General features: G+C 39.9%; 1 protein-coding gene across 1 annotated transcript in view; it reads right to left on the minus strand.

Annotated features, from left to right (window-relative positions):
• Positions 1-612: 612 nt before the first annotated feature.
• Positions 613-18,546, minus strand: part of LOC127456739 (regulator of G-protein signaling 6-like) — a 123,404-nt gene continuing 105,470 nt past the window's right edge. Inside the window, exons 15-18 of the mRNA XM_051725285.1 lie at positions 8,796-8,982; positions 6,267-6,356; positions 5,241-5,294; positions 613-3,895 (exon numbers count right to left, since the gene is read on the minus strand). Of these exons, the coding sequence (XP_051581245.1) occupies positions 3,845-3,895; positions 5,241-5,294; positions 6,267-6,356; positions 8,796-8,982 (382 nt within the window). The 3' untranslated portion in view covers positions 613-3,844. The remainder of the gene's footprint in view (positions 3,896-5,240; positions 5,295-6,266; positions 6,357-8,795; positions 8,983-18,546) is intronic.

The raw sequence follows: 18,546 nt of genomic DNA on the forward strand, positions 1-18,546 counted from the left end.
ATTTAGAAAAATGTCTCAGCTCTGTAGGTCCATACAATGTAAGTGAATTTTGACCAGAACTTTTAGGTCCAAAATGCACATAAAGGCAGCATAAAAGTAATACAAATGACTCCAGTGGTTAAATCCATATCTTCAAAAGCAATATGATAAGTGTGGGTGAGAAACAGATCAATATTCAAGTCCTTTATTACTATCAATCTCCACTTTCATTTTCACTTCCTCCTTTTGTTTTAGGTGATTCGCATTCTTCTTGCATCTCACCACCTACTGGGCAGGTAGGAGAATTTATAGTAAAAAATAACTTAAATATCGATCTATTTCTCACCATCACATATCATATAGTTTCTGAAGGTATGGATTTAACCAGTGGAGACTTTTATGCTGCCTTAATGTGCTATTTTGACATTTAAAATTCTGGCCACCATTCACTAGCATTGTATGGACCTATAGATCTGAGATATTTTTCATTTGTGTATAGTAGAAGAAAGAAAGTCATACACATCTGGGATGGCATAATGAGAATTTTCATTTTTGGGTGAACTATCACTTTAAATGTGCCGAAAATCAGTCATCTGAGCCGCCAGGATGACCAGCTAGCCAGCCAACCTATTTAGGGTTATCATTGTGCTGTTGCTGCCATTTTGTAAATGCAATACTTTATTGCTTTCTGATGCAGAGTTTAAGGTAAATTTACATACAGTAGAACAAACACCATGTAAAAGACTGAAAAGCATTTCCAGAGCTCTCCAAACTGAACATTTATTGAGTGATTCAGGACCTCAGGTCCTCCTTTCCATTATGCTGACCTACTGATCATCATCTTTGAAAAAAAAAAAAAAAAAAAAAAAAACTAAAAGCAGTAAAACTCTTTAGAAATATTCCATGCATAGTTTTGTGCTGAATATGGCACTTGTGCCTCTAAGTTATAATCAATGTTCAATATTCTACACAGCATCTTCCATATCCAGAATTGCTACAGAGTCTATACATTCCATTTCAACCTAACACACAGTTACGACTCAACAAACCATTTCTACCTGAAAATATGTAGAGGGGACATGCCAGAGCAACTGCAGACTTTTCTGTTCTGCCATTTTGTTTGAAGAAATTTGTGTGCCTAGGATAGCTGTGTATCTCTGGCAGTGATGGTGCTTTAGGAAATGATGTAAGCAATGGAGAAAGTCCAGCTGAGGTGTTGAAGCGGGTTGTTTGGTGAATATGTGCTTTCTTCAGAATGTCCTGCAGTGAGAAAACACCTTTCACATCGATGAGAGTCCTGCGAAAACTGTTGTCCACTCATATGCTATGAGTGAAGGTGCTGTGATGAAAGGACCAATCATCGTCATGATCATCCATCATCATTATCATCAACACAGTAATCACCACACTGACGCTAAGCAACTAGGCACTTACATTCAAAGTTGTTACAATAGCAATATTTAAAACAGGCAAGCAAGACAAAAAAAAAAAACAAACAAAAAAAAAACGACCTGCTGTATGTGTTGGTTTGAAAAATACATAATGAGAATTTTCGGTGGATAATTGTATGTTTGGTCAAACATTTGCAATAAAGCTGTTCAGGAAACACACTGACTAGCATTAGCAAGGCCAAGGTTGTGGGTTCGAATCCAAGGCAACACATACTGATCAACTGTATAGCTTCAATGCACAGAAAGTCACTCTGGATATAAGCATCTGCCAAATGCATTAAATGTACACTATATTGCCAAAAGTATTCGCTCATCTGCCTTTAGATGCATATGAACTTAAGTGACATCCCATTCTTAATCCATAGGGTTTAATATGACGTCGGCCCACCCTTTGCAGCTATAACAGCTTCAACTCTTCTGGGAAGGCTTTCCACAAGGTTTAGGAGTGTGTTTATGGGAATTTTTGACCATTCTTCCAGAAGCGCATTTGTGAGGTCAGACACTGATGTTGGACGAGAAGGCCTGGCTCGCAGTCTTCGCTCTAATTCATCCCAAAGGTGCTCTATCGGGTTGAGGTCAGGACTGTGTGCAGGCCAGTCAAGTTCTTCCACACCAAACTCGCTCATCCATGTCTCTATGGACCTTGCTTTGTGCACTGGTGCGTGGTCATGTTGGAACAAGAAGGGGCCATCCCCAAACTGTTCCCACAAAGTTGGGAGCATGGAATAGTCCAAAATCTCTTGGTATGCTGAAGCATTCAGAGTTCCTTTCACTGGAACTAAGGGGCCAAGCCCAGCTCCTGAAAAACAACCCCACACCATAATCCCCCCTCCACCAAACTTCACAGTTGGCACAATGCAGTCAGACAAGTACCGTTCTCCTGGCAACCACCAAACCCAGACTCGTCCATCAGATTGCCAGATGGAGAAGCGTGATTCGTCACTCCAGAGAACGCGTCTCCACTACTCTAGAGTCCAGTGGCGGTGTGCTTTACACCACTGCATCCGACGCTTTGCATTGCACTTGGTGATGTATGGCTTGGATGCAGCTGCTCGGCCATGGAAACCCATTCCATGAAGCTCTCTACGCACTATTCTTGAGCTAATCTGAAGGCCACATGAACTTTGGAGGTCTGTAGCGATTGACTCAGCAGAAAGTTGGCGACCTCTGCGCACTATGCGTGGCCTACCACTTCGTGGCTGAGTTGTTGTCATTCCCAATCGCTTCCACTTTGTTATAATACCACTGACAGTTGACTGTGGAATATTTAGTAGCGAGGAAATTTCACGACTGGACTTGTTGCACAGGTGGCATCCTATCACAGTACCATGCTGGAATTCACTGAGCTCCTGAGAGCGGCCCATTCTTTCACAAATGTTTGTAGAAGCAGTCTGCATGCCTAGGTGCTTCATTTTATACACCTGTGGCCATGGAAGTGATTGGAACACCTGAATTCAATTAATTTGGATGGGTGAGCGAATACTTTTGGCAATATAGTATATATCTCTGGCATCCAGTGTATTTCAATTGGTGCAATCTTTGTGCAAAGGAATATTCTGTGCACTATATGAATCATCCTGAAATACTGATATACTTGATTGTCCTGGTTGAAAATCTGTGAGCATGTGTCTACTTCTTTAATTCCTCAATAAATCTAAAAAGTCTAAAAGCCATCTCTCCTTGTCGCTCACATCTCTGTTAGAAGTACTACATCATGTGCTAATAGTCGAATACAACATGGCCTGTAGACACAGAGTACAGTCTCCAAAATGGCAGGAAATTATTAAAGTATTAAAATAACACAGAGCTGTGTGGAAACCCTTCACTCCAACATTCACACTTCATATTCAACCACCATTTCACAAAAAATACGTGACGAGAGTGTATGAAATGTTCTGTGCAAACCTTAACTGAGGGAAAACCCACACTGCAAGCCCTTTATCATTTTCTCCATTGAAAACTCCTTTGGAATGCTCTGAAGATTTGAGACACATCCTCTCTTCTTCCAATGCTTCCTGTTGACATGTCCTTGACATTGACTACTGCATCCCTGACCATGACACATCATGTTTTCAAAACTGATAATGAAAGGGCTGAGTTGGTGTCCTGTCTTTGCCGCAGTCTGTGTATATATATCAAATAAACTTATGTTGCTCTAGATGGTACTGAGAAATCTGACATTCATGTATGCAGTCATTCTGGTACTGATTTAATTAACACAGACAACACTGTCACAGTTTGAAAAATGTTTTGGACTTATTGCATGCTGCCATCTAGAGTCGGTAGCTGTGCAATGTTTGGATGGGTTTTGGAGAGAGGCTGGTCCATACACATGGCCCATAGCAACAATGCTTCCACCCCAACAAACTGCAGTTTCTTTGGAGGGACCTTGACTTCTTAAAAGCCAGGACTCGTCAGGAGGACTGCATGAGGCCCGTCAGTCGTTTACTTGTCAGAGACTTGCCCTGAAACATAGACAATATTAATGTTTTCTTTTAGGGAGTAGTTTTAGAATATCCTTCATATACATTCCACTGGATCAGTTTTATTTCAAGATTAACATATAATTGATTCACAAAAATATGGCTATGAGAGTGTATTGGTATTATTTTCAAGATTTTTAGTTACAATTTTTATGAATGTATAACAGAGTAAGTGTTTTTCTCACTAGTCACCATTTCTAACACCATTTTAATCACTTCAATCATTTTAATCATCTTTTTGCCTGAACTATAAACGGTCCTGCAGTGTGATGAATTGCAAATATACAAAAATAAAGTACAAATTTTCCATGTGGTCTCTCAATCAATATACAGTCATAAAAGCTGCATTTAATAATAATTATAAAATAATTAGCAAAATGTTGTTTTAGATGGAATATACAGTAGCATGCCACTTTACATTATATGTCCACTTCACAAAAGTGTCAACTACCCATATTCATAACCAAACACATCAGCATTGGGTTACATGAAAGGAATATTCCATGTTCAATACAAGGCATTATAGTGATTAACACAAACTTTGACTTGCTCCTCCTTTTCCTTAAAAAAAGCAAAAATCAAGGTTACAGTGAGGCACTTACAATGGAAGTGAATGGGACCAATTTTTGGAGGGTTTAAACACAGAAATGTGAAGCTTATAATTTTATAAAAGCACTTACATTAATTCTGTTAAAACTCATGTATTATTTGAGCTGTAAAGTTGTTAAACAGTCATTTTAGGGCTTTAGAGTTTGTTGACATTACATTGTCGTGGCAACAAAGTTGTAAAATTGACTATAACTTTACACAGAAAAGGTTAGTAAGTGATTTTATCACACTAAAATCATGTTAAAATGCATATTGTTTATGTTTGTGGCTAAACTTTTGAAATAGTGAGTATTTTAATGTTTACGGATTGGCCCCATTCACTTCCATTGTAAGTGCCTCACTGTATCCTCGATTTTTACATTTTTTTAAAGAAAAGGAGGGACGAGTCGAAATGATTTTTTGTGGTAATCAATATTATGCCACAAATGCTGCTGATTGAGCTTAACTTTTATTCAAAATGTAATGCTTCTTTAATTTTAAAATGTATAGACAACTGATGCCAAATTATAATAAATCTAATCAGTTGCTGTCCAGTGGAATTAGGAAGGATAAATACAACTGTTTGAGCAATGAAAAAAATCCTTTCCATGGTTCTCAGTAAAGCCCCATTTTCTTCTGGTCGTATCTTCATGCCTTTTCAGAACCACAACCCCTTTATTTTGAAAGAATGTTATAAAGGTGTGTCAAGGAGGATTTTTAGACAATAGGGGCCACTTACCACACTGCGAGTGAATTTCTCCAGGGAGGTGCGGCGGCCTTGGTCAGTCTCAGGCTGTGAGGCAGTTAATTGAAGAGAACAGGGGAAGGTACAGTGCACAACATCAGGTTAACAAATGTTTGTTAGTAGGGAAAGATAGAAGTGCAACACAAAAACATTTATAGTCAAAATTATTGTTAATCTGGAATTACAGCAATGGAGCCAAAGCACAAACTGTGGAGATTAAATGGTGCTCTCATGTAGCCATTAAAATAGAGTTGGCAGAGTTTATGAAGTATTTGTTAGCACCATTTAAGTACAGAATTCTAGATTAGCTGAATTGTTAGCATAGAATGTTAAAATCAGTGCAAATTCAACACGCATTTGAAAATAAAGTTGCCCACTGGTTGAGGATAAAGAAGAGGAAATCACTCACTACATGATTTATGTTTTTAACAGTTCAGGATTGAAATACTGTCAAGAACTGATAAACTCCAAGCAAAACTTTCTTTCAACTCATCCTTCAGGGCTTTACGACCATCAGTGCTCGAAGTGGGAAGAAATCCGCTATAGTGTATAGTATAGTATAGTATAGTATAGTATACTCCACCTCGCTGTCCGACAGGACAGGGACCTTTTAAGAGCTTCCGGTATGCAAGAATAGTTGCAGGTACTGTTACGTTATTTTCGCATCATTGCCGGAATGGCGTACTGGTGTGTACCAGGCCACTTTGTGCACTGACGTCCACAGAAAGAAAATATCAATGTACCAAAGTTGACATTTTATGCTAAACCAAAAGCTACAACATATTTTCATTAGTTGCCCTTCGAGGGCACCTTAATTACTGTATGTGAGAAAAAAGTTGAAGGACATTGAAAAAAATATGCAGGATTAAGCACATAAATTATGCTGAATTTATTTTTTGTGTTTTTCAGTAGCAAAAATAAATAATGTAGGACACAGATTCAGGAAGGCACTTCACCCTTCCCTTCAGGGCTTCCGTAACCCCCTCACGCTGCTATATGAGATTTGCGATTAAGACTAACCTTCTTTTTGGCCAACAGGAGGTCCTGGTAAGCATTGGAGCGCAGAAAACGAGGGTAGCTGTCACTCTTCATCAGCTTGTAGATGTGGTCCTGGAAGAGAAAAACATTGGAGGCTGACATTGAGTCTGCAGCTCAGGTTAAGGCTGATGGCAAAAGGAAAGTATCTCATTGCAAAGTAATGAGAAAGAACCAACAACCTGCTAAAAACCAGCTTTTTGTCCTCATCATTCTAACTCTATCCTCCTCCCAATCATTGCATCACATATGCAGGCAGGAATAAATGTGTAAGAGAATTTCTCTCAAGGGAAAAGGCAATCTGCACCTGATAATGCATATCTAAAGAGCAAGCAGCAGTAGGCAGGCTTTGTACTGTTTCGGTGATGCAAAGTAATGTTTTACCTAAGGCGATGATGGTGCATGTTTTTTTTTTTCTTACAGATTTTAAAATTCACACCAAGCATAATACACTTGACAGACTCCTAGCAAGAGACTTTTGGTATAATCGGTTTCAGAGTAGCAGTTGTCATTCACAGCAACAGTGGGAAAAGATCGTACAGTGGTACCTAATAACTGTGTTACAACAGTTTAGATAAGGGTCTGTAACATATTCTTTAATTATTCTACTTTCATAGTATTTTCTAAAAGCAGTTCACTGTAGTTGATGACAGATATTTATGGCATAAAACAAGGACAGCACAAATCAAACAATATATATATATATATATATATAGGGTATATAAACTCACCAGCCACTTTATTAGGAACACCTGTACATCTACATATACATTCGATTATCTAATCAGCCAATCGTGTGGCAGCAGTGTGATGTATAAAATCATGCAGATATGGGCCAGGACCTTCAGTTAATGTTCACATCAACCATCAGAATGGGGAAAAAAAATGTGATATCAGTGATTTAGACCATGGCATGACTGTTGGTGCCAGATGGGCTAGTTTGAGTATTTCTGTAACTGCTGATTTATTGGGATTTTCATGCTCAACAGTCTCTAGAGTGTAAAGAGAATGGTGTGAAAAACAAAAAACAACCAGTGAGCAGCAGTTTTGTGGACAAAAACGCCTTGTTGATGTGAGAGGTCATCGGAGAATGGCCAGACTGGTTCAAGCTGACAGAAAGGCTACGGTAAATCAGATAACCACTCTGTACAACTGTAGTGAGCAGAATAGCATCTCAGAATGCACAACATTTCGAACCTTGAGGTGGATGGACTACAACAGCAGAAGACCACATCGGGCACTTTATTAGGACCATAGTGTTATTAGTAAAGTGCTCGTGAATGTATATAGCTATATAGTACTGGTCTAGAGAGCAGAACTAGAGAGCAGGTAAAATATCATAATATTAAAAAAAAAAAATATATATATATATACACACACACACACATACATATGATATATCACCTGCTCTCTAGTTATTGTTTCGGAATCTGGCATTGAAAAATCATTATTGCTCGACCACTACTAGGGGCCAAGGTCCTGATTCTGAGCATAAAAATGCCTGTCATTCTCAGTCTTTAATCAACTATTTAAATAAACAAAGTTCAGCCATGGAACTCTATGTTGGCGCAAGCTGATAGGTTCTTTGACTTGTTATCTGTTAGCCATTCGGATCGCATGGTGTGAGCTGACTGGTTCTCTGACTTGTTATCAGGTAGCAAATCATCTTGCGTCTCTCTCCTTGTCTTTTCTTTAAATGGCTCAGTTTTGCAGTTAAGCTGGTTTCTCTGTAGTGTGCTGCAATAATTTTTTCTCGGAACCCCACCTCCACCACAGGTTTCAACAGCCTAAATCTGCTACACTAGGATTGTTTATGTCTATTTGTGCAGCAACATGTAACACATGCTCGAGGCAGCATGTCTTGCATTTTGTCTAATTGTGCAGCAGCAGTAGCATGTCCACATGCTAACTCAGTATGTATGTGTTTTTCTAGCAATAGCAAGTCTCCGTACTTGCTCTGCAGCAGCAGCGTAGCAGATCTAGTCCGCCAAGACCAATATCCTATCAATATGTCATACCCACATTCACATGCTAAATCTTTCAGAGACTGAAATGTATATAAATGAAGCAGACAAACATAATGAAAACTCTCTTTAACAGACTCATGAGGACAAAAAAAAACAAATAATCTGTCAACATTATTGTACATCAATCCCTCACTGAATGGCCCAAAGCCTTCGAGTTCCTTTTTCATCATTTCTACAAATGAAAAGGATATGGCTTAGGGCTCAGCTTGTCCTGTAGAGCTGCTTCACTCTGACCTTAGTCCATCAAAAAGATTCAAGATAAAACATCATTCATCTGTGGAAATCACTGTTTGACTTTGTTTACAAAATGACTATACAAGACAGAAAATAATATTTCCATACACAACTGTTAGATAGCTCTTGAACTCTCACATAGTTCATGTAGTGGGATCCATTTTTCCCTGAAACAGCAGAAAGGGTGTGGAAATTCATAAAAGAAACAAAAGCCATCAATTGTTCAGCACAATGTCCTGTGACAGCTTAATACCTGGGCGTCTTCAAAGCTATAGCGGCCAGGGTCTTTTAGGTTCTGACTGGTGCGCTCATAGCTATGTGAGTCCAGATTGATGGCATTGGGAGCTCCCTCAGCAAGAAACTCTTCCCAGATCTCCTGAGCCCGAGCTACCACCTCCTGCAGGGGGCGGGACTTCAGATCTTGCACAGCCAACCAGAACCTAAAAAGAGAACAATAACAATGTCAGCTGTATAGAAAATTTGTTGAAGAATGAAAATTCATGGGAGAAAGCTACAAATATATTTTTTTTAACAAGATACAGTTATACAGTAAAATACAGTAGTTTTTATGCAACTACTACAAAATCAATGGATTTACCACACCTTTAACTGGAACCAAAATTAAACTCGAAATCAGAATCTTATAATCATGCAAGAAGCATACTAACAAACTGGACTACATGATTCTTCCAATCAGAGGTGTAAAGTATTTGAGTAATTGTACTTCATTACTATACTGCCTTACAAAGCCAAAATGAAGTAACTATGCCAACACTGAAATTGAGAAAAATGCTTCAAAGTTTTTTGATTGTCCATCCGAATGTGGAATATAAAACAGTCTCAATCTGTTATCTCTGAATCTCAGCATAGATGAGCCAAATCCGTCCATCACAGGAAACTTCATAGTCATAGAGACCAGATTTCCATTATAGCTCAATTTTGACCAAATTATAATTGTAGTTACTTCATTTTGCCTTTGCATGGCAATATACTTAAAGGAATATTCCTGGTTCAATGCGAGTTAAAGGAGCAATATGTAACATTGACATCAAGCATTTAAAATGGGTACTGCAGTCCAAATTCAAAATACTGGAGAGAGTTGTCTCCCCTGCCCCTCTTCCCCAGACTCGAATCTCACGCAGGTTGCCAGGTTGAGGACCAGTGTTGGGTGTAATGCGTTACAAAATCAAACTTTGTCTACTGCAATCTAATTACATTTTGTGGTAACGCAGTAAAGTAACGCATTACTTTTTAAATTAAGTAATCTGATTACAGTTACAGACATGAATACGTTACTTGAATTACACATTTATTACTAAGACAACCATATTAATTAAGTAGAATGCATTTTAAAATGTATTACTTTCCTATGTTGGTACTTTTGTGTGTGTTGCTGTGTCAGCTAATGAGCATGCGCTCTAACAAAACACCATGACATTGAGGACACGTATCGAGGCAATGTCAGATGAGTGAGTGGCGTTACTATGGACGCAGCGGAGTGTAGTTGTTTATTCAAATTGAAAACGAAAGTAAAGCGTTTCAAGATTTCATGCGCTCACAATCAGTCTCAGCGAGCTTTGTGTCAGCGTGGTCCCAGCCCTGGCTGGAGGAGAGAGGCATGCAAGGCTGGGCCGCCGACAAATCCTCCTCAAATCTCTGTGCTCTACCCCGTCTTCGCACGTTTCCCTTGTGTGTCTCTCTGCAGCTGCCACGGGAGGAGAGGGGATCGGCTTCTGGTGTATATGGAAAACAGCGCACGTTCCCATCTGACATATATCGCTCACAAAGTGGAAACATTTGCGGAATGGCCTCTTGAAAAAGTCTTCGCAAAGCAAACGGCTCTTTTATGTTCTATATGTACTGTAAACAATTAAACACAGACAATGCAATAGCGTTACAGATGCACAAGTGATAAAGGATACTCAATTCGTCCAAGCACAAGCAGGGAGGTAGAAATAATCCACTCTCTGTAAAGTTGTGTAAACACACACATGCTGCACATGTATACACAGGGACATACTGTACATGCACACATACACATGCACGATGCAACACACAAGCAAACCTGTACATTCACACCGAAAAGAAACAACAAGCATTCAAATACACAATGGATTTACTATCAAAGCTGTTTGCAAATGTGTTTTAAGAAATGTTTTCAGTTCATTAGTATTCTTTTTTTGTCTTTCACACCAACTCAAACACAGGTAAACAAACATACTGTACACATACGTGCCACACACAGCTACAAAGGTTGTAGATAGCGGGGACACACACACACACACACACACACACACACACACACCTGAAGATACTACAACAGCATATTTGAGATAAGAAAGTACTAAAAGAGCTATTAGTGTCACATTTGTTCTTTTTTTTTCGCAGGTTTGATTGGTTTTAAAAAGTAAATTCAAAGTAAATAATCAGTAATCAGCAGTGGATTACTTTTTTGAAAGTAACTTACCCAACACTGTTGAGGACATGCAACAGGAACGAGCAAACTGACAATGGCAAGCGATGAGCCTCACACTGATCAAGCTGATCAGCTAAAGTATATGTCTGCAATGTTTTTCATGTGAATTTTTTATAACTCTGTCAATGTTATCTAGATGTAGTGCTGGCTTCCAAGGCTGCAGCACGCTGTGTTTGCCCACTAACTTGTTTAAAATCTGGCAACCAGGGGTGTCGAAATACTATTGGGAAATGGGCAGTGGGCCCATTTCCCAATAAAAAAAGAAACGTCCTCTCACTTTCAACTGCTTTTATTTTCAGCATAACTTAACATGTGTAAATATTTGTATGAACATTAAAAAGATTCAACATCTAAGACATAAACTGAACAAGTTTCACAGACATGTGACTAACAGAAATGGAATAATGTGTCCCTGAACAAAGGGGGGGTCAAAATCAAAAGTAACAGTCAGTATCTGGTGTGGCCACCAGCTGCATTAAGTACTGCAGTGCATCTCCTCCTCATGGACTGCACCAGATTTGCCAGTTCTTGCTGTGAGATGTTACCCCACTCTTCCACCAAGGTATTTGCAAGTTCCCAGACATTTCTGGAGGGAATGGCCCTAGCCCTCACCCTCCGATCCAACAGGTCCCAGACGTGCTCAATGGGATTGAGATCCGGGCTCTTCGCTGGCCATGGCAGAAAACTGACATTCCTGTCTTGCAGGAAATCATGCACAGAACGAGCAGTATGGCTGATGGCATTGCACACCTCCAAATCGATCCCGCTCCAGAGTACAGGCCTTGGTGTAACGCTCATTCCTTCGACGATAAACGCAAATCCAACCATCACCCCTGGTGAGACAAAACCGTGACTCATCAGTGAAGAGCACTTTTTGCCAGTCCTGTCTGGTCCAGCGAAGGTGGGTTTGTGCCTATAGGCGACGTTGTTGCCGGTGATGTCTGGTAAGGACCTGCCTTACAACAGGCCTACAAGCCCTCAGTCCAGCCTCTCTCAGCTTATTGCGGACAGTCTGAGCACTGATGGTGGGATTGTGCGTTCCTGGTGTAACTCGGGCAGTTGTTGTTGCCATCCTGTACCTGTCTCGCAGGTGTGATATTCGGATGTACCGATCCTGTGCAGGCGTTGTTACACGTGGTCTGCCACTGCGAGGACGATCAGCTGTCCTTCCTGTCACCCTGTAGCGCTGTCTTGGGCGTCTCACAGTACGGACATTGCAATTTATTGCCCTGGCCACATCTGCAGTCCTCTTGCCTCCATGCAGCATGCCTAAGGCACATTCATGCAGATGAGCAAGGACCCTGGGCATCTTTCTTTTGGTGTTTTTCAATCAGTAGAAAGGTCTCTTTAGTGTCCTAAGCCTACCGTCTGTAAGCTGTTAGTGTCTTAACGACCGTTCCACAGGTGCATGTTCATTAATTGTTTATGGTTCATTGAACAAGCATAGAAAACATTGTTTAAACACTTTACAATAAAGATCTGTAAAGTTATTTGGATTTTTACAAAATTATCTTTAAAATACAGTGTCCTGAAAAAGGGACGTTTCTTTTTTCGCTGAGTTTATATTACATATTGCTCCTTTAAGCTCAGTCAACAGCATTTATTGGCATAATGATGATTACCACAAAAAATAATTTCGACTTCTCTGTCCTTTTCTTTAAAAAAAGCAAAAATTGGAGTTACAGTAAGGCACTTACAATGGAAGTTAATGGGGCCAATTTTTGGAGAGTTTAAAGGCAGAAATGTGAAGCTTATAATTTTATAAAAGCACTTACATGAATTCTTCTGTTAAAACTCATGTATTATTTGAGCTGTAAAGTTGTTTAAATGGTAATTTTTACAGTCATTGTAGGGCTTTAGGGTTTGTTGACATTTCATCATCATTTACACAGAAAAGGTTAAGTGATTTTATCACACTAAATCATGTAAACACACATATTGTTTATGTCTTGTGTATTTTAACATTTACGGATTGGCCCCATTCACTTTCATTGTAAGTGTCTCACTGGAACCCAGATTTGTGCTTTTGTTTTTTTTTGTTTGTTTTTTTAAGAAAAGGAGGGGCAAGTCAAAACTAATTTACATTTTTTTTATCGCTGTTAATCAATAATGTCAAAAATGCTGTCGATTGAGCTTAACTTTTATTGAACCAGGAATATTCCTTTAAGCATTATTTTAGGGAATTTGCACTTTACTTGAGTACCAGTGACACTGAATCCTGGTCACAATTAAATAAATCTATCCTCTCATTAAAAATATATATTTTTGTCTGTCTAACTGAGCAAACAAGTCTAAACATGTTCCTGTGAACTTTGCATAACTTTCATTTAAAATAGTTAGTGAAATTAATTTCAATGTAAAAAAATGTCAAATGTAATTAGCCTACACTACGGTCATACGTCCTTATGAAGACACGTCTCTTCAATCACAACAATGAGTCTGTGACCTAAAGCAATGCATTTTAGTTATGTTAGAACCACTGTTGAAGGAGAACCTGACTCGAGTGAGAACACAGTTAATGAGTAGTCTATAAACAACTATATTGTCAAGTGTAAAACAATAAAATCAGCTAAGGCTAAGTTTTAATCTATAACAATTATAGGCAAAAGGCTTCTGGATATAGGTTTCAATTTAACATCTGGCTTGTTAAAAAATTAATTTTTAACATCCTTTTACTTTGGTACAATTAAATAGAATTCAACATATGTTACTCAGATATGTTTTTGGACAGATACAGCATTTAAAATTAATAAAATGTTGACACAGTACCCATATTTTAACTTGCAAATGATTTTTCAATGTAATGACAGATAAAGGAATATAAGAATACAGATAGAGAGAGATTAAGAAAAACAGTTGCCCAGTAACTCCCTCTACTCTCATTTCACACTTGCTCTGTATAGCTATACACAGTAATGTGCAAACCTTTTAGGGACTTGTGAAAAATGTTGCATAGTGAGGATTTCTTCAAAAATAGTGCCATAATTAGTTTTCATTTTTCAATTAACACCATCCAAAGTCTAGTAAACATAAAAAAAGCTAAATCAATATTTGGTGTGACCAACTTTGCCTTCAAAACAGCACCAATTGTCCTAGGTACACCTGGACACAGTTTTTCTTGGTTGTTGGCAGATATGATGTTCCAAGCTTCTTGGAGAATTCACCACAGTTCTTCTATCTATTTAGGCTGTTTCAATTGCTTAATGTAATCCCAGACTGACTCGATGTTCAGTGGGGGGCTCTATGGGGACCATGCTATCTGTTGCAGGGCTACATGTTCTTCTATTCTATTCTGTTCTAATCTATTTGCAGAAAGAATGTTTCAGTGTCTAAAATGTATATTTCCTATTGACACACTACAGCTAAAGATATAAATAACCATCTTAAGACAAATGTTTTTGCTAAACATCTTATGTGCCTAAGACTTTTGTACAGTACAGTATATCTGCCTTGCCTGCAGTATAGATGTGGTTTAGGCCCTAATGGGCCCAAGGGAGAGTCAGGCAGTCAAGAGGACACATTACTTTCACTCTCCTCACAGACTGGCAAAAATCAGACAGCCCTCACAGAGGCTATTAGATTCTTAGCTGGGGGATATGGGAGATACGAGAGAGAGAAATATGAGAGATGCATGGAGACAAGCTCCATTTTATCTCTCGCCCAGTCACTTTACGGCTCCAATGACCTGCATTATCTCTGTAGCCCCCTTCGGGGCCTCGCTGTCCTGGTTGGGCATCTCTTGGGGCCCACTCCAGCCTCATTTGCCCCATGACGCCTGAGGTTTGCAGCAACTTGTTACAATGCACCAGTGCTCAGGCTTTGGATGTGGTAATGATCATGTACTCTACCATCAGTGTATTATCACCATCACACTCTCACTCTCTCTTTCTCATCAGTGTTATAAGAGCTAAGCTTTGAGCTTTGACCTTTTGTTTGTCCTGTTCTGCTACATTTTGTGCTAGTCATTAACAGCTGAGTGGGAGGTTAAGAGAGAGGGAAGAGTAAGAAGAGGAAAATGTCACATAAGTGGAGGTGGAGATCAGGTTTATTACAGTTTAGAGTTTTTTATTTAGGGTGCTTTCACACATGGTTCGATTGCTTGGACTGAACCCAAGTTTGTTTCCTCCTGCTGCACCCACTGGTCTCTGTTCACATCATATTATTTAGGTCTGAACCGCGGTCCAATTACGTCACCAATGTGAGAACAAGTGGCGGCTGTTTACCACTGTAACTAGGTAACAACTCGAGATGACGTCACTGTGTTAAAGGATTAGTTCACCTAAAAATGAAAATTTGCTGATAATTTACTCGCCCTCAGGCCATCCAAGATGTATCTGAGTTTCCTTCTTCATCAAAACAGAATTTATGACTTTTAGGATTTCATTTCAGGCCTCCTCCTCTAAACAATGCAAGTGAATGTCCTCCATTTTTTGACGGTCCAAAATGCATATTTAGGGTGCATCAAAATAATTCACATGAAATAATTGATTATTTTGAGAAACAAAACAATACTTATATACTTTTCAACTTCAAATGTTCGCTTCCATACATCTCTGTGACGTGCGCTCATGAGAGGGATGACGTAAGCTTGTTGGTAAGGTCACGCGTCACGTGGAGGAGGAGGCAGGAAGCGCGTCATTATTTACATCCTTTTTTCATTATTATTTGGAAATGATTTTTTATTTTATTTTATATTCTTTTGAAATTGTTTTGGACTGTTTTGGTTTGTGAATGGCACTTGGTCTGTGCTCTGTGCAAGTTTCTCTTGTAAACAATGACGCGCTTTCTGCCTCCTCCTCCTCCACGTGACGCATGACCTTACCAACGAGCTTACGTCATACCTCTCATGAGCGCACATCACAGAGATGTACGGAAGCGAACATTTGAAGTGGAAAAGTATATAAGTATTGTTTTGTTTCTCAAAATAATCAATCGTTTGCATTCAGAAGAACTTTATTTGTCGACTGGAGTTGTGTGGATTATTTTGATGCACCCTAAGTATGCATTTTGGACCATCAAAATATGGAGTACATTCAGAATCAGTTTATTGCCAAGTATGCTTACACATACAAAAAATTTGTCTTGGTGACAGGAGCTTCCAGTGTACAACAATACAAAAACAATACAAAAACAGCAGCAAGACATAGATAATAATAAAAAATAAAACTAATTATACACATATGTACATACATACACACATACATACACATGGGTAGTACAAATCTAATACAATCTGTTATGTACAGTGCAAATACAAATCTGTTATGTACAGTGCAAATGTTTTGGTTTTTTTTCCAGAGGAATGAAATGGCAGAAGAGGTTGGATGTGTTGGATAAATATAAAAAAGACTAAACTGTATTGCACATAGTTATTGCTCAGTGGGGCAATTTAACTGTTCATGAGATGGATAGCCCGAGGGAAAAAACTGTTCCTGTGCCTGATGGTTCTGGTGCTCAGAGCTCTGAAGCGTCGGCCAGAAGGCAACAGTTGGAAAAGTGCCTGTGGCAGGTTGAATTTCCTCAGCTGGCGAAGGAAGTACAACCTCTACTGGGCCTTTTTCACAATGGAGTCAATGTGGGTCTCCCACTTCAGGTCCTGTGAGATGGTAGTGCCCAGGAACCTGAATGACTCCACTGCTGCCACAGTGCTGTTTAGAATGGTGAGGGGGGTCAGTGTTGGGGTGTTTCTCCTAAAGTCCACAATGATCTCCACCGTTTTGAGCGTGTTCAGCTCCAGGTTGTTTTGACTGCACCAGACAGCCAGCTGTTCAACCTCCCTTCTGTATGCAGACTCATCGTCATCTCGGATGAGGCCGATGACAGTGGTGTTGTCTGCAAACTTCAGAAGTTTGACAGAGGGGTCCTTGGCAATGCAGTCGTTGGTGTAGAGGGAGAAGATTAGTGGGGAGAGCACACATCCCTGGGGGGCACCAGTGCTGATTGTACAGGTGCTAGAAGTGAGTTTCCCCTGTCTCACAAGCTGCCTGTCCATCAGAAAGCTGGTAATCCACTGACAGATAGACATGGGAACAGAGAGTTGGTGTAATTTATTCTGGAGTATAGCTGGGATGATGGTGTTGAAAGCTGAACTGAAGTCCACAAAAAGGATCCTTGCATATGTCCCTGGTCTGTCCAGATGTTGCAGGATATGATGCAATCCTATGTTGACTGCATCATCCACAGACCTCTTTGCTCGATAAGCAAATTGAAGGGGGTCTAGAAAGGGTCAAGTGATGTTCTTCAGGTGGGCCAACACCAGTCTCTCAAATGATTTCATGACCACAGATATCAGGGCGGCAGGTCTGTAGTCATTAAGTCCTGTGATTTTTGGTTTCTTTGGGACAGGGATGATGACTGAGCATTTGAAGCAGCATGGGACTTCACACTGCTCCAGTGATCTATTGAAGATCTGTGTGAAGATGGGGGCCAGCTGGTTAGCACAGGATGGAAGACACGCTTGTGAGACGCAATCTGGGCCTGAAGGCTCCTCGTCTTTTGTTTCCGAAAGACACAGCTCACATCATCTTCACAGATCTTAAGTGCAGGTTGAGTAGCAGGAGGGGGGAGGAGGGGGGTTGCAGGAGGTGTTGGTGTTTGTGTGAAGTGAAGGTCAGAGTGGGTGTGGGGTGTGAGATTGGGCCTTTCAAATCTGCAGTAGAACACATTCAGGTCGTCAGCCAGTTGTTGGTTCCCTACAGGGTTGAGGGTAGGAGTACTGTAATTTGTGAGTTGTTTCATGCCACTCCACACTGATGCAGGGTTGTTAGCTGAAAACTTGTTTTTCAGCTTCTCAGAGTATCTTCTTTTAGCCACTCTGATTTCCCTGTTCAGTGTGTTCCTGGCCTGATTGTACAAGACTTTATCCCCACCCCTGTAAGCATCCTCTTTGGCCCGAGCTCTGCAGTAAACCACGGTTTGTCATTGTTGAACTTTAAATAAGTCCTAGTAGGGATGCACATATCCTCACAGAAACTGATATATGATGTAACAGTATCTGTGAGCTCGTCCATGTCTGTGGCTGCAGCCTCAAAAACACTCCAATCTGTGCAATCGAAGCAGGCTTGTAGTTCCCGCTCTGCTTCATTGGTCCATCTCTTTACAGTCCTTACTACTGGCTTGGTTGATTTTAATTTCTGCCTGTAGGTTGGAAGAAGATGAACCAGACAGTGATCAGAGAGTCCCAAAGCTGCTTTAGGGACAGAGCGATATGCATCCTTTATTGTTGTGTAGCAATGATCCAGTATGTTCCTGTCTCTGGTGGGGCATGTGATGTGCTGTTTGTATTTGGGCAGTTCACGTGTGAGATTTGCTTTGTTAAAATCCCGAAGAATAATAATAACTGAGTCCAGTTATTGTTGTTCCGTGTCTGTGATTTGATCAGCCAGCTGTTGCATTCAAACATGCTTTTGGCGCGATATACACACTCACCAGAATAAACGAGGAAAACTCCCGCAGCGAGTAGAAAGGCTTACAGTTAATAAAGAGCCCTTCCAAATTAGGACAGCACATCCTCTTTAATGCTGTTACA

The sequence above is a fragment of the Myxocyprinus asiaticus genome, chromosome 19 (genome assembly GCF_019703515.2).
Source record: "Myxocyprinus asiaticus isolate MX2 ecotype Aquarium Trade chromosome 19, UBuf_Myxa_2, whole genome shotgun sequence".
NCBI lineage: Eukaryota > Metazoa > Chordata > Actinopteri > Cypriniformes > Catostomidae > Myxocyprinus > Myxocyprinus asiaticus.